The sequence below is a fragment of the Gopherus flavomarginatus genome, chromosome 16, assembly GCF_025201925.1.
Source record: "Gopherus flavomarginatus isolate rGopFla2 chromosome 16, rGopFla2.mat.asm, whole genome shotgun sequence".
NCBI lineage: Eukaryota > Metazoa > Chordata > Testudines > Testudinidae > Gopherus > Gopherus flavomarginatus.
Window position 1 is genome coordinate 8,072,563 of NC_066632.1, and position 21,561 is coordinate 8,094,123.

A 21,561-nucleotide genomic window follows, 5' to 3' on the forward strand; every position below is an offset into this window, starting at 1 on the left:
CATGGATGCACACTGCCGAATTAATGTGCTTAGTGTGGCCGCGTGCACTCGACTTTATACAATCTATTTTACAAAACTGGTTTATGTAAAATCGGAATAATCCCGTAGTGTAGACATACCCTTAGCCTGCTACTACTCTGGACCACATGACCTCATTGTCTAAGCTACTATCACTCTGGTCTCCTCACTGTATTTACCTGCAGCATGTACTCAAACTGGTAGATGCAGAGGCCCAGCTCAGCCATGCTGGGTTTGAATAGCTCTCGTAATCGATATTCCTGCATCAGTCGCACAAATACACAGAAAGCCTCTTCTTCAGGCATCTACAAGTTCAAAATGAGACAAATCCCACATTAGTCTCGCAACATAATCCGGCACAGAACCGCCCCAGAATGATGCTCTAACATAGATCAGACAAACACTTGTTATGAGAGGTGGAGCAGCTTTAGGTAGAACAACACGTTACATTTGGGTTTGACTCTTGACACTTCTGGGCAGTGATCACATGGAAACAGCAGGAAAATAGCTTGGTCAGCGACTGCTTACATAAAAACACATTCCCAGTGGAGAATGTAATCCCACTCACACACTTACTAGTACCTTACCATGCTGGGCCCTCTTCTCCCCAGTAGGTCTACATTGATTTTGTGTGTCATTTGTACAGAGCATACAGTAAATTTATGCTGGACTTTACGAACAGATTAGTCTGAGCCAGAGAGGTTCTAAAAAGGTGAAAGGGAGGCCCAATGACTTTTCTCCACCCACCCTCTTTCATTCCAACTTTAGGGATCACTAGTGTGAGATAAGGGTCAAAACAAGCACAGAGGAAACAAAGGAATATTCAAAACATTTGCCAAGTGGTTTGCTGATTATGAGAGGAAGCATCTAAATTCCTGGCCAGATGCATGAAGTGTGTTGATTCACCTGTGAAGTGTTTCAGAGGCATTTCCAGCAGGGCTTCATGACAAAACAAGTACCGTATTTAGCTTTTCTTCTTTAGAAGTCCTTCCTTAAAACCCTCCAACAGCATGTGCTTCACAGAGTGAGGTGGTGGATTTGGGCTTTTAAACAGGCTTAGCTCTGTTACACAAATGCAGGAAGGATGCCATATTTTATGCTTAATGTCAATGGAAAATTTCTGTTCTCTAAAGAAAGGCACTCTGGCACCTGAGAGAGGACACTTTCCAGAAATGGCAGAGAACTAGAAACAAGTCAGCACAGCTCAAGCTGGCTGCATTCACAGTCCAGAAGGTCACTAACTCTGGTCCCAGGGTTTGCATTTGTACTGACAGCACAGTAAGCGGCAGGGGTCCTTTGAGTGAGCCATTAAACCAAGTCCCTTCTGCCAAGTCTCGGAGGGGCGGGAAGCTAAAGATCCTGTGGCATTTCCACAGCAATTAATTGAACTGGGAAGAGCTTTGGGCTAGCAACTTTGGTGGGATAGGTGCTGCATAATCTCATGCTACACGATCTCCACTCACACCAACCTGCATTAGCAGCAATCCCACGATGAATGCGCTGCCCTGACAATATCCAACCTCACGGTCCACTAGGGAATAGGCCTGAAAGAGAGAGTGCTTAAGTGTGACGCAGGCAGGGATGCGGTCTCTAGAGTCCTGCAGGGGAGCTAGAGAGCTCTGACGGAACATACTGAGACACAAGTGAAAATTACTTAGGAGAGCATAAGGGCAAGAAGTAAGGCAGGCCTACACAACTCGTAAAGCGGCGAGGGCTATATTACTTCAAAGAAAACAGCTGAGGGCCGAAACCCCCCCCGGCCCCACCAAACCACCCCCTAGTGCTGCCGAACACCCCCCAGCCCTGCCTGGCCTGCAGAAACACCCCCCCACAGCACCACACAGCCCCCCCCCAAAAACAAGTTCCCCCCAGCGCCACTCGCCTCGTGGAAACAAATCCTTTTTCCCCAGCGCCACCCCACTGAAACAGCAGTATTGAACCTTGGTAATATGTTATAGTGGGCCCCTAAGATAGTATAATTAAGGTAAAAGAAAACTGTCTTTTTGCTAGTTAAGTAGAATAAGATCTTCTTCCCACTTTGTAATCAATTGCCCTGGTGAATGAATGAAGTGTGACTGAGGAAGGCGTGGAAGGCAGCACCTCCAGACCGCTGCAACCCTTGGAGAGGGGATGGGAGTCAGCCCAGATCAGCAGAACAGGTCAGCGACCGACTCACCACTTGCCTCCTCAGCTCCCCTCCTCCTCCGCCGGCTCACCTGCCCCCTCGCCACTGCCTGCCCGCTCACCTCCTCAGCTCCCCCTACTCAGTCCCTGCCACTGCCTGCCTGCTCACCTCCTCAGTCCCCTGTCTCACCTACTCACCCCCCCCACACTGCCTGCCTGCTTGCCTCCTCAGCCCCCCCCACTCACCTGCCTCCCCACCTACTCACCCCCTGCCACTGCCCACCCGCTCACCTCCTCAGCCCCCATCCCTCACCCGCTGCTTGCCTACTCACCGCCCCCGGGCTGCACAGTGAGCCCACATGGGCCGCATGTTGTGCAGGCCTGGAGTAAGCAACAAAACTAAGGGTCATGGGGGTTGGAGGCCAGCGGAAAGAACTTGGGAGAGGATGCTGCTTTTTAGGACCAGGAAGTAGCTTAAGTGTTTCTGTGCAGCCCGCCCTTCCCCCCCAGCCCACACACATGCAGAGAAATGTATCTCAGATTAAATTGCCTGCCTACAATGTGCTCTCCTGTGCCCAGGGATTGCAGCCAGCAAATGTAGTGCTTTAAATACCATAAAGCTGCATTAACTGTCTATAGCAGGGTCTGATAAGAAATAGAACTTATATCAACATCCAGTTACTGTCAGAAAGGCAACTGGGTAGAAAGAGTGCACTTGCCAAAACACACATGGGACATTTAACTGCAGCCACATGTACACCTCTACCCTGTTATAACGCGACCCGACAGAACACGAATTCGGATATAACGCGGTAAAGCAGAGCTCCAGGGGGGCGGGGCTGCACGCTCTGGCAGATCAAAGCAAGTTTGATATAACGCGGTTTCACTATAAAACGGTAAGATTTTTGGGCTCCCAAGGACAGCATTTTATTGGGGCAGAGGTGTATTCTAATGAGAGTCCAGCCACAGAACCATAGCACAGACAGCTCTCTCTCTCGCTCTCTGCAGGTGCATAAGAATTGATTTCTTGGAATGTAATGAAGTTATCACTACAAATTTAAATTAAATCCACAAAAAACTTCAATGGAAGGGTGGGGACAATCTATGCCTTTCCCACAATAGTTATTCAAAGACATGAGAAAAAACTAAATAGAAAAGAACAAACAAGCAAAAGGTCATAATCAAAGATCAGGTCCCATTAAGATTTAAAGGATTCCGTTCTCTGCTTAAGCCAGGCCCCTCACAGCCGCTGATGAGAATGAGGAGTTGTGTCCCAGTAAGGGAAGAAACCTGCCTGCATAGCAAAGCAGCTCAAGGTCAGATTCTCAACCTGAAAGCTGAAGAGAATTGCTGTGAAATGCACATGGAGACAAAGCTTTATATTCCTAGCCTATCTAAGCTGCCCCGGGTAATGGTCAGTATGTTTGTGACTAAGGTATCATTTGTGATGCCACTAATGCAAGGCAGCCTCTGGGAGGTAAGGCTGAAAAAAGATGGCTACTAAAGGACAGAAAGAAGAGTGGTGCATTATAAATGTGAGATGCTGTATTTACTGTCCCTCAAGGGCTCCCAGATCACAACTGCTCAATTCCCAGCACTAAGTTCATTAAGATTTCTGTAACCACCAGTGCTGGCAAACTCTCACTGGCAGGTGATGTTCAAGTGGGTTCTCCCTGCTTCCACCCTTGGCCCCAGTAACAGAGATTTTACAGTTGGAATTTACCAAACAATACTGTTCAGGCATGAGGCAGAATCCAGCTTGTTCTCCCATAGCTGGATTGGCTCCTTCAGGACTCTGCTGTTTCCACAGAAGTCTCAGTTTTGTGTCAAGGCCACAGGAAGTGAGCTTGTGGGCTCAACTGGTTTGTCGTAGACTACCATGCACTCAGAAACCATCACTGCAATTGACCTTCTGATTGGGAGCCTCAGAGACAACTATGGGCTATGGAGACTGGATGACCCTGAAGTCCCTCGAGAGTCCTTCTCGAACAAGGCAGCATATTGGCAGGGGAAGTTTGTATGGTGGCTGCCCATGGGGTGTATTCCTTCTTGGTGAGAGAATATCTAGCTCTTTCACAGCACTTTTCATCACAGATCTCAAAGTGCTTTAGAAGACTTCAAACTCCAACACCTTTACATTCCAGAGGAATGGATGTGCTTTCATCCATTATTTAATAATTAAGACACTTTACCAATGTGCCACCAAAACCATAATTTCACCAGAGAAAACTGAAGAGCGTTAAACCACTGTATACAGCTCTCCACTGTATTTATGCAACAAGACATTAGAACGGACACCCAGGTTGTGGCAAAGGTCCCGAGATTGCAATGAGAAACATATTAAAAGGGTAATTGCCTCTCATTTCTCAGGTGTTTTATTAGCTCTCTCTTTCTAAGCCCATTTTCCTTATCTGAACATCGTTCATACTGTGTCTTTAACAGGCAAAAACACACTCAGAGTTTTAAGGGGAAAACATGCTGCAGTGATTTGCAGTCGATAGGGTGTTTTCATTTAATACGCCTTCACAGCTAGAAGTACAACTTGATATACATGGTCCCTTCTTATACAATCTCCCTAAGACAGATGAAACTGACCAGTTACCCAGGTTCCTGTTAGGCCTGCAAGACCCATAAAGTTACAGCAGAGCCAGCTGGATACAAGTCTTCCTCATCCTGTCAATCATCATTGGGGAGGATATGAGCGGTTGGAGGAAGAGAGTTCCCTGGCTGAAGTTGTCACTAGCTTCTCACTGATGGGTCAGGACACTATGAAAATGATGGGGAAGACAGATGGAGGATACTCTCTGGAGAATGCTCTGTAGCCCAGTTCTCTTGAAGTATTCAGTGATATCGACCCTCTAATATCTTTGATACATAGTCAATACAGGCTTTACACAAGAGAACCTCTCCAACCCCTTATTCTGTACATACCCACAGGTTTAATCTTCCCAGATCCTTCAGACAGTATCCCCTGCCTGGTGTTATTCCTCTAAGCATTCCCTTAGCAAGCAGCCCTCACTCTGGCGCTCTCTCTCTCCCTCCTCCTGACTAGGAAGTACCAGTATTTTTTAGGGCCCAGACTCCTCTGACTCCTAGAATGCTTTGCTAAAGACTACTAATAGCCCAGGCTTCCTCCCCTGTTCTAACAGTGAGTGAAATGAGATGGATCACACCGTAACCTGAGGTAAGCACAAACTCTCTTCAGACAACTTCCTGGTAAGACTTGCTCCTTACAGGGCTTGGAGTTTTCACCTCCACCCCCATATGAAAGTTTACTCTGTTACAGACCTGGCATTCAAAAAAATGAAATGGAATTTATGTAGCTTCCACTAAGTCACTTTTCTGACTGTAACCCACTCTGAGTGCAGTGCTTGCATCATATGCTGCCATGGCTCACATACACAGTCTGCTCATATGCTAGATACTGCCCTCCAATGTGACCATTACAGGTGGCTTCTTCTTACCTTCATGACATTGAAAAGGACCTCTTGGCCTAGGCTGTCCTGTCCCTTGAAGAACTCATGCTCAGGATATGTGCGGGCTATATCCCTCCGGATCAACTTCTCGCAGGGGGAAGACATCTTCAGCAGCTCTGAATACTGGTTCTTGACAGGCATATCTGTGGCACTGCACAGCAGCTGCCATACGATGGCTCGGAAGTGGTGTGGGATTCCTTTCCGTATGAGCTCCTGGCGAAAAGCAAGGTATGGCAGATCATAAGGCAGCATGGGAGAATGTTTCAAAATCCTGGTATTTTATATGGCCCCTCTTTGTGCCGCACGGGGTGAGTGGAGTTCAATCCTCTGCATGAGCTTGTGCTGAAGCACTTGTGGGCAAGGGTTTGGGATGCTGCAGAGAGTCCTGAAAAGGGCCCATCCCTTCTCACTAGTGATTGAGAGGGACAGATATGGGGGTGAGTAGGAAAAGAATGTTTGTGGCTCTAACCCTGTCCTAGGACTTGCCACAGAGGAAATCAAACCACCTTTGATCCTGAAAAGGATCTCAGGTTTTGCTGGGAAGGAGCATGGGGTGGGGATGGGGATGTCTGCGCTATCAGCCTCTCAATTTCTCACTAACCTGCCCTCTCCCCTCACCTTCAGCAGTTTCTCTTTCTTCTTCCGCCATTCGTCCCATTCGTTGACAATCCTCCCCCATAGGATCCAGGTGTCCTCTTCGAGGTGGCTCAGGTTTGAGGAGGCTGAGGAGCTGGAGACTAAGGAGGAACCGCTGTTCCTGCGGGAGCCATTCATGGAGCGCATGGACTTGGAATCTGCTTCCAGCAGCCTGCAAGAGATGCCACCACCACGGTGAGACCAGAGCTACTGCCACCCCTTCCCAAGTTCCATGAAGCAAAGCCACAAGGGCAATAACCAAGCAACCATCCAAGGCACGCAGCTAGAGCACCGAGGGGACAGGCACCAGGAGTTACTCCTGGAGGAATTCTGCACCAAAAATTTAAAAATTCTGCAAAAGATTTATTTGCAAAAATAACACTATATAATCATGCCAGTTTCAATTATTTCAGCAAGTATGTCTATAACAATACAAACACGCAAAATTTTCCCCAGGAGTAGAGTGTTAAACTCCTACAACAACGCAGTTCCTGTTTCTCTACCTCCTCCCCTATACAGCCCAGCCAGGGGGCAAGACACCTCTCCTCTCCCCAGAGCCCAGCCATGTCCCATCCCAGTCCAGACACTCACACCCCCTCAGAGACCAACTGCAACCACCCCCATATCCAGTCTCACCCTCTACCACCCCGGAGGCCAGCTGCAGGGCAACCCCCACACCTCAGACAATTACACTCTCTCCCCTCCAGAGCCCAGTTGCAACCTGCCCCCTAGCCCAGACACACACACTGCCTGCCCTCCTGAGAGGCCAGCTGTGGGTGCCCAGCCCCAGCCCAGGCATTCACACCCTCTACCCCTAGAGCACAGGGATCCAGAAGGATAAACAGCTTGATGCTGGGTCCCAGGCTTGCACAGTTTCCAGCACACCGCTGCCTCCTTCCTTTAGGGCTTGCAGGGAACCCTCCAGTTCCCTCCCCGTCTTGTCTTCTGTTTGTGAGCTGAGCTCTGCCAGGTCCAGCAGCCCCTAGCTGCGGCTAGCAGCACTGCAGTCCATTTTGGGCGGGGGGGGGGGGGGAAGAGAGAAAATTCTGCATGCAAAATTAATTTCTTCAAAATTCTGCATTTTGCAGTGGTGCAGAATTCCCCCAGGAGTAAGGAGTACAACCAGAGGCCAGGGCAAACCCTCTGTACTCCTGTGGGAGGATCTTAGAATCCGTCAATTTCCAATTTAAGCTCTTTAACTCTTCTTGTCTTCTGTTTCAAAGGAAGATACCAACCTTTAAATACAGTCAGAATTAACTGGCAACGTGAACTCCAGCATGTCACCTTTTGCAAGTCACTTTAATAATCTGTTTTGATACCCCTCTTAATCTAGCTGGGGGGGGGAGGGGGGCTATTCAGCACATTACTACTTTCAAAAATAGATTAAATGTAAACCTTAATGTTACGTTGTTAGAATACACCACATTAAAGTTTACATTTCATAAGGGAAAGAATAAACTGACATCAGCCTATGTACAACACAGCCAAGTTCACTTATTCCTGGGCCCGTGATCTGACAACCCTAATGCTAGGGGCCTTTGCATTTCATTGCCTAGGAAAACAGAAGTCTGGAGTTAATCAGTGAACATACTTTCCACGCTCCTCTGTGGCTTTATGTATTCTTGCTCCACTGCTGAACTCTCATGTCCTGGCCTGAAGGAATTCTGATCAAACTTAAAACTTGGAAAAACTGCCTTTGGGTGGAGATCAAACTAGAAGGTATCAGACTAAAAGGTGAATGATTCAGAAAGTGATGACCCTCAACAGGGTGTTATGGTAACTGAAGATATCTGGAGACCATATATAGGAGATCTGAGTAAGAATCAGAAGAAGAATCAGGGCTCCTTTCACTCTGTGTGTCCATGGCACTTAGCATAATTGGGCTCCAACCCTGGCTGGGGCTACTGTAACATTAAAATCATTATTCCCTTCTGATGCCACCACATGGCCATTTAATATAATTGCAGGCTATGTGGTGTAAATCGGCATAGCTCTACTGAAGTCAATAGCAACAGGGCAATTTAAATCAGCTGAAATACTGGCCCTACATTTCAGGATACCCAAGTGTTTTACAGAGTGTTGCTGTAGCTACATTGGTCCGAGGAGATTAGAGAGACAAGGTGGGTGAGGTAGCAAGACCAACTTGCATTGATGAGAGAGACAAACTTTCGAGCTTACACAGAGCTCTTCTTTGGGTCTGGGAAATTTAAGCACATTCATAACTTTGCAAAACACAAACAAAATCATGGATTGAACGGACACTGGATTTATGGTTTATTACAACTCCTATCCCCCATGACTGGAGAGGTGTAAACAGGCCACTTCACCTTGAATGGTCCCTTGAAATGTGTTTACTGCTTGTGCTAAACAATCTGGTCCACCTTGTATTTAACTGTGACATTCTGAGTACATTTCCGAGATCTTAAGGAGAACTCCGTGTAAGCTCGAAAGCTTCTCTCTCACCAACACAAGTTGGTCTTATTACCTCACCCAACTTGTCTTTCTTACAAGGAAACTGAAAGGTAAAGCAAGAAGAGAGCTCTTAATCTTTCAGCGAAATGCTACCACCCCTGGGATGGGACACAGCAGGCGTTTAACAGCACACAGCAACACCATGTTACAAGTTTAGGACAGGAAGTGAAGATGAGCTAAATTAAACTGCACAGGGAATTTTAAGCATGCAAGATACAGTAACCCAATTTGCAATCTGGCCAGGACAACAGAGGTATCACCCACGCTCTTGCTAGAATTACCATTGATCTGCAGCCACCACAAGCAGACAGGACCTCTGCTTTCCATTTCATCTGAAGACAGAGTTATTGTTCAAAGCTGCTGGACCCTTATCAGGATTCTGCATTTTCCCTCCAGTCACTCAGACAATAGAGCTTAGAGCTGGTTGTGTTTCCTTTTAAACATTCAGCAACTAAAAATCAGATGTGCTCAGGGACACCCAGGTGCGCCCCCGCAGAGCAATCAGAGAGGGAAGGAAATCTACAACTGAGCTACAGAGTCAGATGCCTACTGGGGAAGAAATGGGCAATGAAAGTGGCTTTTGTTATCTGCAGCACAAGCTAGGGCTGTGTAGAGTGACTTCCTGATTTGAGACTAATAGTTACCCTTACTATAGTATTAAGCTCAGCAATGAACCTGAACAGAAAAGGAGTCTCCCTTTCTAAAAATTCTCAACGTCACTTTAAGAAAAGTCACCTTCTTGATTAAAACAATGTGGCATATTATGGGGCTGAGTGGGACACAGAGAAGCAGAATGGAGGAAGTTTCAGTGCCCAGGGGATACAGTATAGTTTCAGGGGACATTCTAAAAGATGAGAAAGGGTATTGATTCTCATGCCTTTCTGAATACGAGTTCATCCTATCAACAGCTGCACCTTTCTGCTTTCAAGTTCAGCTGGCAAGGGTTGGCTGTCATTTTTTGATTCAGTGTCATCTAATCATGGACTGATTGATTGGCTGCTGAGGAACAGGGAGAGGGAAGTCTGAGGAAACAGATGATCAGTACCTGACAAAGTCAGTGTCCCCCATCCTCTTCCTCACAGCGTGTAATTCCTCCCCCTCCCCACCACAAACTGCATCCCCCAGATGTCACCCTGTTGATAGGAACCTCCTCCAGCAGCATCCTTGCCATAGCGCAATCAGAGATCTAGAAGCATTTGCTTTTGTGGTCTGGATTCTTTAAGACAGAGAATCATAGACTGAATTGTTTGCTAGAGTCCCTTCCTGCTACAAGGGGAAGATTAGTCTCCCACTCCTGATGAAAGGAAGGAAAATGGCATTTATGGGGTCAGGGCTGGAACTATGCAAAGCCAACAGACACTGATTCCAAGGCTAAAAGGTACCATTGTGATCACCTAGTCTATGACCTGTGTTATACAGGAGGTCAGAACTTCCTCAAAGCAACTCTGGTGCCCTCAGAATGGTTTTATCAGAACAGACCTCACTAACAAAACCATTCATTTTACATTCAGGAAAAAAAAAAAACTCTCACCTGGAGAATGAGAAGAGGCCTGGGGATGGAACTCAGGTTGGCAGTGGGGCCATTGTGCTGGGTTGATACTGAGTGCACATACAGGGATTCACATTAGTTCTCGTGGGGTATAGTGCTGGGCCCTTGGTCAGAATCTCCTGTTAGCAGGATATGCTTCTTGCCAAGGCAGAGTAGAAGATAATCAATTACTTGCTTAGCTCATCTTCACTACAAGTTTAACAGTGAAGATCAAAGTTTTAAACTAATTATTTTTAAACTTTGAAATTTGCATTTAAGCACAGGAGATGGGATTTTTTTGGAAGCAAGAATTATCTGGACCATCTTTTACCAGGGTAAGATGCAGCACATGATGCTATTTCAAATGGCCCTTGGCAGATACTTTAAGGAAATAACTTTATTAAAGTCCTCTTTAACAGATCCTCTAACCCATATGGTGGCTCACAACCCATTAATGGGTCATGAAAAGGCCCCGGGGGTGGGGTGGGGGGGGGGAAAGAGGAGAACAGGAGAATGAGCCCACGCTGTGCTCACCCCAGAGCAGCTCCTGTCCCATGGGGGTGAACCTGGCTCCCTGCTCTGGGAGTTGTGAGCTGTTCATGGGGTTGCAGTGTGACTCAGGTTTGGCCTGGCTGTGGGGTGAGTGTGGGTGGCCTTCCACTCCAATCTAATCCTGCCTTTGGGGCCTCCCCTCTGCACCTGACTGGGATTAGGGTTGCAGTGCCAGGATGAAGTGTGTTGCTGAAGGTGGTCAGTGCCCCCTCAGTGGGGCAAGGAGGAGGAGAAGCTGGCAGAGGAGTAGAAGAATGCTGGCCTATAATACTGGCCCTCCCATGAATTTGGATCCTGTGTGGGTCACAGAAAAAAGGCAAGATGCAGTTAGTGGGTCATCTTAGTAAGAAGGTTGGGAAATCCTGATCCTAACTCCCTCTGTCTCCTACTAGGGATGTAGGATAGTAAACGGTAAACTGGTAAGCATTAGTCTTACAGGTTAACTGCTCTAACTAGTAACCCCAACTGCGATGGCCAGAACAAACTCAGCCCTGGGCCAGCTGGAGCAGCCCCAGCCCCAGCCCCAACCCCAACCCCAGCCGCACCAGCCTCAGCAGTTAACCGATATAATTAGGGGTGTCAATAAATCACAGTTAACTCACACAATTAACTCAAAAATTAATCGTGATTAATCACACTTATAACAATAGAATACCAATTGAAATGTTTTTCTACATTTTCAATATTGATTTCAATTACAACAGAGTACAAAGTACACAGTGCTCACTTTATATTATTTTTTATTACAAATATATGCACTGTAAAAATGACAAACAAAGACAAACAGTATTTTTCAATTCACCACATACAAGTACTGAAGTACAATCTCTTTATCCTGAAAGTGTAACTTACAAATGCAGATTTTTGTTGGTTACATAACTGCTCCCAAAAACAAACCAGTGTAAAACTTTAGAGCCTACAAGTCCATTCAGTACTACTTCTAATTCTGCCAATCGCTAAGACAAACAAGTTTGTTTACATTGTCAGGAGATACTGCCTGCTTCTTATTTACAATGTCACCTGAAAGCAAGAACAGACGTTCACATGGCACTTTTGTAGCCACTGTTGCAAGGTATATACAATCTAGATATGCTAAACATTCGTATGGCCCTCTCATCTTCGGCCACCATGCCAGAGGACATGCTTCCATGCTGATGATGCTCATTAAAAAAATAATGCATCATTTAAATTTGTAACTGTACTCCTGGGGGAAGAATTGTATGTCTTCTGCTCTGTTTTATCCACATTCTGCATATATTTCAAGTTATAGCAGTCTCAGATGATGATCCGGCACATGTTTGTTTTAAGAACACTTTCACAGCAGATTTGACAAAACACGAAGAAGGTACCAATGTGAGATTTCTAAAAATAGCTACAGCACTGGACCTAAGGTTTAAGAATCTGAAGTGCCATCCAAAATATGAGAGGGACAAGGTGTGGAGCATGCTTTCAGAAGACTTAAAAGAGCAACACTTCAACATGGAAACTACAGAACCCAAACCACCAAAATAGAAAATCAATCTTCTGCTGGTGGCATCTCAATCAGATGATGAAAATGAACATGTTTCAGTCTGTACTGCTTTGGATTGTTATCCAGCAGAACCCATCATCAGCATGGATGCATGTCCCCTGGAATGGTGGTTGAAGCATGAAGAGACATATGACTCTTGTGTACCTTGCACACATATCTAGCGACACCGGCTACAACAGTGCAATGAGAACACTTGTTCTCACTTTCAGGTGACATTGTAAACAAGAAGGGGGCAGCATTATCTCCTGCAAATGTAAACATATTTGTTTGTCTGAGCGATTGGCTGAACAAGAAGTAGGACTGAGTGGACTTTCAGGCTCTAAAATTTTACATTTATTTTTGACTGCAGGGTTTTTTTGTACATAATTATATATTTGTAAGTCCAACTTTCATGATAAAGAGATTGCACTACAGTATCTGCATGAGGTGGATTGAAAAGTACAATTTACTCTCTTACAGTGCAAATATTTGTAATCAAATATAAAGTGAGCACTGTATACTTTGTATTGTGTATTGTAATTAAAATTAATATATTTGAAAAAGTAGTAAACAGCCAAAATATTTAAAATAAATGGCATTCTATTGTTGTTTAATCACATGATTAATTTTTTTTAATTGCTTGACAGCCCTAGATACAATTTTAATTGTTTACACGTACACGGTTAACATTTTAAAACAATATTTACATCCCTATCTCCAACAGGCTGCAGATTATAAGGTGTCAGCAACATTCTTGTACTTTGTTAAAATGCAGCTATTTGCTTTGTTTCCCAGAGAATCATCAAGGACTGTTTGTATGGACAGTTGACAAAAAAAGTTCCAGCTGCCATGAGCTAAATTACCATGCGTGTAAACACCAAAGTCTCCCCATTCTAAAAAAGAACAAGCTGTGGAAACACCCACATCTCACAGGGAAGTTGATGCCTTCCCTTAACCCTTTGTTTTGCAAACTTGAACTGAACAAGGCTCTTTACACTTCCAGCATCCAGACCTCTCGCGTTTGGGTCAGATGTTAAAGAACACGTTCACTTGTATTATAAAAACACAGAACCAACAAGGGAATCATTCCCATCAAACTGAAGATGAGGTAGATATTAAATTAATCAGGAAATAGGATGCCATTGCCTTTATCCAGAGATCTTTTGTCCCAGGACAAATGCTACAGGCCAATTTTTCTCCTTGGATGCTTAGAGGTAACATCTGTCGACTTTAAGGGGACTCAGGTGCACGTCTCCAAGGGCAGAACTTGGCCCAAACTAATTAAGCTTCACAACCCCTCTTTGGGAAAGGTAAGTACTATTATCCCCTATTTTCAAGATGGGTAAAACAAGGCACAGAATGATGAAATGACTTGCCTCACACTACAGATTAAGAGGCAGAGTGGGAAAAGATGTCCAGCCCCCAGTTTTGCAGATCAGATAATTTGTCTGTTACTGTGGACACTATGCACTGTGTGAGGTGGAGGTGTTCTGTAAACAGCTACCTAACTGGAACGACACCTACTATGGAGCAAGTGCTAGGCACCTCAAGACAGATGAAACATCAGAAAGAATGAGATCTGCTGGACAGAGTAACTCAAGTGATTGGCCGAAATATATGGGGCCTTTCACCTCTAGATCACTGAAGCAAAAAAGTGAGCCAGTTTAGTAAAAACTCTTGGTCACTATCATTTATCTTCTGGCTGCAGGGGGATCTCTGAAGTGATCTGCTGGTGGGGGGGAAGGAAGCTTGCATACACTTGCCACTAGCACAAGACTGTGTCAGTCACAACTGATGTCTTACTGATAGTCAGGAGTGAGGCTAAGGATGGTATGGGCCTTACAAGCAAAGCTGTCCTTTCACCTGAAGAGGCAATCCCTCCAGGTCAGGGCTGAGATACATTGTTGGAGCACTTTCGCAGTATTGTTCTTTGGTGGTTTCACACGACGGTTCAGACACAGGTGATGACACATTGCACACTACAGCACATACAGACTTCTTGGATTATAAATTACCACCTAACAGCCTTGGCCACCTCAGCAACTGGATACACTAGAACTTAAAGCTTCCCTCACCTGTTCTGCTCCTCCAGCTTTGCCAACAGCTCCAGCTCATCTGGGCTTAGGTTCTCTGAATCTGAGGTGGGGGAGCACGCGGGCGCAGAGTTGACAGAAGAAAGAGCCTCGTGGGAGGAAGAGTCTGGGCTGACTGCCGGACTTGCCATCTCAGGAAGGCTGAGGGTATCAGGGATGTTCATTCGCAAAATCCACAGGAACACCCTTCAGGAAAGTCAGAGTTTCATCTGGAAGTGAACAAGCAGCATCAATACACATGGACAGCACCAAGTCTATATAGGAACTCCTCACTTAATGTTGTAGTTATGTTCCTGAAAAATGTGACTTTAAGTGAAACAATGTTAAGTGAATCCAATTTCCCCATAAGAATTAATGTAAATGGGGGGGGGTGTTAGGTTCCAGGGAATTTTTTTTTCACGACAGACAGATAGTGTCTCTCTCTCTACACACATACACACACACACACACACACACACAAAGTTTTAAACAATTTAATACTGGTACACAGTGATGATGATTGTGAAGCTTGGTTGAGGCAGAGTAGTCAGAGGGTGGGATATTTCCCAGAGAATGCCTTACTGCTAAAAATGAACTAGCAATTAACTGAGTGCTCAAGGGTTAAGTCTCACAACACTCTGCAAGGCAGCAGGAAAGGAGGGAGGGCAGACAGAGAGACACACCCTGTGTGTGAGAAAAAAAGTGCATTTCCCATCAAAACAATGTTAACCGGGCTGACTAAGTATTAGGTGAACTGAAAAATACTGTATTTCTTTGGTTTTTAGGGTGCAAATACTTGTAATCAAAAATAAATATAAAATGAGCACTGTACATGTGTTCTGTATTGTAACTGAAATCAATATATTTGCAAATGTAGAAAAATCCAAAAATATTTAAATAAACGGTATTCTATTATTGTTTAACTGTGCGATTAATCAGAATTATGTTTTTTAAATCACTTGATAGCCCTAATGCTACCCCAACATTGTACTGACTGAAAAGTAGATTATCTTCAACTCAGCACTCCAGGTCTAGTCTCATGCCCTTTTGTTTCCATTAGAAACGGCTCAGCTACTCATTGCAGAGATTCATGTCCACGTTGGCCTCAACCAAAGCTGTCTGTCATGGTCTCTCCGAGGCCCAAGACTCCAGACTTTGCACCCACTCTTTGCAGTCTTTCACCATAAGGGAGCTTTTAGGAAAGGATCACATCTCCAGCAACAAACTGCCCCTTTGTACAGGTTTAATTTTATGTTGTTTAAAAACCAATTTACATAAATTGATGCATAAGCCACGATTAAATTTAAGTCAGTTTAAAGTCTACTAAGGTTAACCTGGCTTAATTAAATTAATTGTTAAGTCAATAAACCAGATTTAGGGCTTGTCCACACAAGGAGTTATTCTGAAATATCTATTCCTGATTAACTTCATGTGTAGACACCCTTATTCTGGAATAGGAGTACCAGATTCCAAATTAGTTTCTCTGAATTGGATTAAGCTAATTTAGAATCAGGCAGTCTTAATCCAGAATAACAGTATCCACACATCAAGTTAACCAGGAACAGTTAATCTGCTTTAAATTCTCACCCTATTTTATCTTTCACAAATTGATAAATCCTGAGATTTAAGAGTATTAACTCTTGATGGCACTGGTTTAACTAAATTAGTTTTTTAAAAAAAAATCATACCTATAGTTAAACTGGTGCAACTTTGAATACTGACAATGTTTTAGCATTCTGGTAGGACATGGACTCAGAGGGGACAGCACCTCTACTGATGGACCTAAAGCACCATGGGTTTTCCATAGATGGCTTACACCCAAATACTAACCAGGCCTGACTCCCATTACTTGCAAGATCTGACAAGATCACAACCCAAATTCATGTATGGCTGCAGACCATACTATCTATTTTAGGTACTTAGATGGCTCCCATTACCATGATATCTGAGTGCCCCTCAACAGTTAGCATATTTATCCTGACAACACTTCTGTGACATCGAATAGTGTTTGCAAGCCAATTTGAATTAAGTTTTTCAAGACAGAGGGAAGTCACATGTAGCTAGTTTATACCCACCCACAGAATTCCTTTCATCTATGGATTTTGTAAATTTAAAATTTTTAAAACCTTAGTTAAGTTTCTCAGAGATGATTTGTTGGATGGTGACAGACATAACAGCAACCTTAGCTATGAATTAATTTTATAGGTTGGTGTCAGCCTTCAGGTTACTAAAATGTGGTTTAGTTTATGTATGAATACAATATTTTACAGAAGAATTCCTCCCAGAGGAGGGCAAGACTAGAGTGATTGAGACAGAGCAGTCCAGAGTCTACTTTGTGTGTCACAAACATTAGTAGCATGCAGAAGGATATTTCCTCATGCTCGCATACCCTTTCTTAAGTTTGATCTCAAGCTGGCAGAGCACTGCACTTTCCAGGGACAGAAACAGCTATCCCTTCAACCTGGACCCACCGCTCAGGTATATTTTTAAACTCTCTGTGCTGCTGCTCTTAGTCTAACAAGCTTGCATCAATGTCTCGTGAGGTTAACTATTTAGGGCATTCCACACACGTATGGAAACCAAGTAAGGTACTTTGACCGCCGAGTGATCGATAGAGGTTTCCCATCTTGCTCCAGCAAGTCTCCCTTATATGAAATCTAAAAGAGTACACTCCACATGTAGTCAACTAAGTGGCCTTTCCTCATGGCATACAGAGTGAAATGTTTTAAAACCAGCTAGCGTGTGGGGTTGGGATGGTTGGAAGGCAGATGTGTCCACAAGTCAAAGAGGTCTGCAGAATGAAAGAGTTGGAGGAATAGTGTACTAGCCACCACTGGGACAGATGGGGGTAGGTGGGGGCAAATCAGAACAAGGCTCCGACAGGAAAATGCTTTCAGGGCTGCTGTCCCTCTGTGACAGCTTCTAACAGTCAAGTCTTTGGTAGATCTGCCATTACAATTCCCCTATCACTTCCTACACCTTTTTCGGAAGAGAATACTTCTGTATCAACACTTTGTGCAGCCTGTATCTGTATTAACTTTATGGCAAAAAGGTACTTGCTGAAACAGACATTGAAAACCACACATGAAGATCTGAGATGTTAGACTCGGACAGAACTACATAAGGAATGCTAGAGGGTCTCATTCTGCCCTACACCTTAACCTGCAATTTGGCTACCTCTACCCAATTAGTAGGGTGACCATACATCCCATTTTGGCCAGGACAGTACATTTTTTAAACCTCATCCCGGCTGTCCCAACGTTTTTGGCAAAATTGGGCATTTATCTTGTTTGCTCTTGCCATCTGATCATCAGTTTTGCCAAAAAAGTGGGGTGCAACCCCTGGGGTGGGGTGCGGGAGGAGTGACACCACCAGCCCCTTGCAGGAGGGAGGGCTCAAGAGAGCAGCTTACGCTAGACCAGTCCCGCATGGGGGAGTCTTGGGCCAGCTCCTGGCACAGGGGGAGAGAGGGCTTCAGGCTGGTCCTGCACAGGGAAGCATGGGGAAGGGAAGGGGGCTTCAGGCTGGCCTGTGGGGTGTCCTGTTTTCCCTTTGGGAAAATATGGTCACCCTACCAATTAGGATGAAGAGTCTGGCATACTTTCTTTCCTGAGGTATCCATATACTCTATTGGTCTTCTCAAGTTGAGCTCAACTTGAGAAGACCAATAGAGTATATGGATACCTCAGGAAAGAAAGACTTCACAATATTGAAAAGTTTCTGTAAGTACAGCAGGTTCATAATACTGCTTAGGAGTACAGAAGGCAACAAAAGGAGCTAAATATATTGTTCTCGTACTGGGGATAAAACACTGAAATAAGGCCAAGGAGGCTCATATATTACACTGAAGCATCAGGTCTGTAGCACTGAGATGTATCTAAATCAGTGGCAGACCCTGGTGGGCAAAGGGGACTTAAGCATCAATTTCTGCTGAGCACAAACACTCATTTAAAGAAAAAAACCCCACACACATCAGTCTGATTTGCACCGGTGCTGTGCAGCCACAGCTCCCACTGAGTTGAGTGAAAGCTGCAGGTGCTCAGTGCTTCTGAAAATCAGGTCACAAGGCTTTTAGCTTGCATTTATTGCAGAGAACCTTACAAAAGTGGAGCCATACAGGGCTGTTTCCCTAAGACTATAGGCAGACATCTGGTACATCTCTCCCTGCCCATTGCTTTCCAAACAAGCAGCAAAGTGAAATCAACAAGACTCATACTAGTTTCACCTTGGTTGTTCTAGGCAGCCAGGAAACTGACAATAACATCAAATTAAAATGTAGGCTGCTGTAGCTGCAAGCAGTGATACTATTTGTAAGGGACAACCATTCACCTTGTCGTCGTTCCCCCTCTTCCCCCCCTCCTAAAGAAACCACCACCACCACCGAGGCTAGAGGAAGGATAGAACAGGAGATCTCTCCTTAGTATTTAGGAGCCTTTGGAATGTGGGTGGAAGGGAAAAGAAAGAGTTCATCCCTTCCAGTAGCTTGGGATCTGTGGAGAGAGCAGAAAGCAAGAGGCTTCAAAATGTGGTATATCTATCAGCTAAGGGCAATGAAAAATAAAGATGTATATAAAATAAATAAATGAAAAAAAAAAAAAGAAAAAAAAAAAAAAAAAGAGTCCTTGGAAGGACCTCCCCTCATCCCCTCCAGTAGCTGGAAGTGGTGGAGCGGAGTTTCTCGGTAAGGCACTGGTTCTGGACCTAACTGGTGTCTCCATCTTTTGTATCAACCTCTGTCCAGTAATGTGTAGTCCTCTAGAAATCCATCATGCCTTGCCCTAGTTATGATAATAGGGCTGATTAATCAGCGATAAATGATTATGTTGACTCCTACTAATTTTATAGCTATTTGTCAGCTGCAAACATGTAACATGCTTCAATTTCCCCCCCTTTCCCTTAATACAGGAAGAGTATGACATGTTCTTATAAATGCGGCTGAGATTTATTTGCTGACACCAGGGCATTACTGTAAAATAACAACTATTATCCACAGACTGGAAGCACCATGTCTGAAACACGCAAAGTTAATTTTACCACCATGAACAATGCAGCAGCTCTGCCTGTTTTAACAGACCCAGACACTTTTAAAAGGGAACATTTTCTACTGCCTATTAATAAAAGTGATCCCTTATGCTTCTTGGGTTACTTAAGCATTGTTTCACACCCAGCTCTTCTGAGCATCCCTGTTACAACAGGCAACTGGCAGCTATGTGCAGGTTTGGATGCAAGGAAGAGGCACTTACAAGGTACACTGTAGCAATCAGTGCCAAAATCCTGCTTCTCATTCTTAGATCTAAAAAGGTTTCACTGCAAACACGCTTGCTGGGTGTGAAGCATTTGATCATCTCTTCCCTGTCACTATGCAAAAATGCCTCTGCCATTGTACATTTCTCAGTCTTCTTCCGGGGAGGAGGAGCTCAAGGAGCAAATCTGGTTTAACAGCTCCTAATAACAATGGAAATTATACATGATACCAAAAACTCTTCATAATTATACCCACTCATGTTTGTAATCAATTGAACACAAACACCTCTTTCATGTTTCTATATGAACTCTGAATAATCATGATCACTACACAATTCACTGTTACAAAAATGGGCATTATGCAAGGAGTATGATTAGGTGACAGATTCTAGCACAGTATGTAGCTGGTTATAAATCAGAGGACAGGACTCATTAGCTAATTGTTTATAACATTAATAAAGTATGTTTTGTTACAGGTAACAACCCTTTGAGAAGACAGGTATAAGCAGATACCTGCACTGCTCAAAAGGTGTGGCTGAAAAGGCTTCACCTTCAGCCTTACAGAATAGGCTAAGGTCATAAACAAACAGGAACACATGACAAAGCCAACCTGAAAACCAAATCAATCATGACATTTCAAAAGCTACAGTGCTACATTGGGAATGGCATTGAGCTTGCAGGACCCTAATTTGATTCCTAGCACAAGATGGTGCCTATTGCTAGTAAGGGCAACCTGCAGTAACTACCAGAGGACAGAACAGTAACAGAAATAGACTCATAGACTCATAGGTCAGAAGGGACCAATCTGATCATCTAGTCTGACCTCCTGCACAAGGCAGGCCACAGAACCCCACCCATCCAATTTTATACAACCCCTATCCCAGGACCGAGTTATTGAAATCCTCAAAAATGGTTTGAAGACCTCAAGCTGCAGAGACACCACCAGCAAGCGACCCGTGCCCCACGCTGCAGGGGAAGGCGAAAAACCTCCAGGGCACCTGCCAATCCGCCCTGGAGGAAAATTCCTTCCCGACCCCAAATATGGCGATCAGCTAAACCCTGAGCATGTGGGCAAGAGTCACCAGCCAGCACCCAAGAAGGAGTTCTCCGCAGCAACTCAGTACCCATCGCATGCAACATCTCCCCGCAGACCATTGAGCAGACCTGTCTGGTGGTAATTCAAGATCAATTGCCCAAATTGACGATCCTATCATAACATCCCCTCCATATACTTATCAAGCTTTGTCTTAAAGCCAGGAAAGTCTTTTGCCCCTACTACTTCCCTCGGAAGGCTATTCCAGAACTTCACTCCCCTAATGGTCAGAAACCTTCGTCTAATTTCAAGTCTAAACTTCCTAATATCCAGTTTATACCCATTCGTCCTCGTGGCTACATTAGTACTAAACTTAAATAATTCCTCTCCCTCCCTAAAATGTTATAAACAGCTCTGAGCTGAGAGGAGAAACAACCAAACCATCCTGAGAAACAGGGGTTTTGGAAGACAAGGCATTGTTAATAATTAATACGCCTTATTTACATGCATCAGGTTTAATTCAATCTCAACGCAAACCAGATGCCATCAGAATAGGAATAAGGGACTGCCAATTGTGAAAGATGCTTGCTTTGGTTTCCTTCAAGAAGGATTAAGTTGTGCTATAATTTTAAATTGTCAGAAACTGTCTATCCTAGTCAGGGAGCAGCATTTTATACAGTTTGCAACACTTCATCAGAAGGAAAGTGGCAGGGCCGGCTCCAGGCAACAGCAAAACAAGCAGGTGCTTGGGGTGGCACATTTCTAGGGGCGGCATTCTGGCACCGGCCATCATAGGTGCCGACTCCGGGGCATGGGAAAAAAGTGCCCCTGCTGTGGCCCCAGCTCGCCTCTGCTCCGCCTCCACCTGCTCCCCATAGCATGCCACTGCCGCTCTG

At 44.7% G+C, this 21,561-nt stretch overlaps 1 protein-coding gene across 10 annotated transcripts in view; it reads right to left on the bottom strand.

Annotated features, from left to right (window-relative positions):
- The window catches only part of EVI5L (ecotropic viral integration site 5 like), a 99,825-nt gene that overhangs the window by 69,130 nt on the left and 9,134 nt on the right, over positions 1-21,561 (bottom strand). For 8 of the 10 annotated variants that reach the window (XM_050925824.1, XM_050925823.1, XM_050925816.1 and 5 more), the window contains exons 2-6: positions 14,392-14,618; positions 6,237-6,426; positions 5,607-5,831; positions 1,488-1,562; positions 198-323 (exon numbers count right to left, since the gene is read on the bottom strand). In XM_050925824.1, coding sequence (XP_050781781.1) covers positions 198-323; positions 1,488-1,562; positions 5,607-5,831; positions 6,237-6,426; positions 14,392-14,573 — 798 coding nt within the window. In that variant the 5' untranslated portion in view covers positions 14,574-14,618. Of the gene's footprint in view, positions 1-197; positions 324-1,487; positions 1,563-5,606; positions 5,832-6,236; positions 6,427-10,257; positions 10,326-14,391; positions 14,619-21,561 lie in introns of those variants that run through there. The other 2 variants (XM_050925821.1, XM_050925820.1) reach the window with 2 other exon arrangements.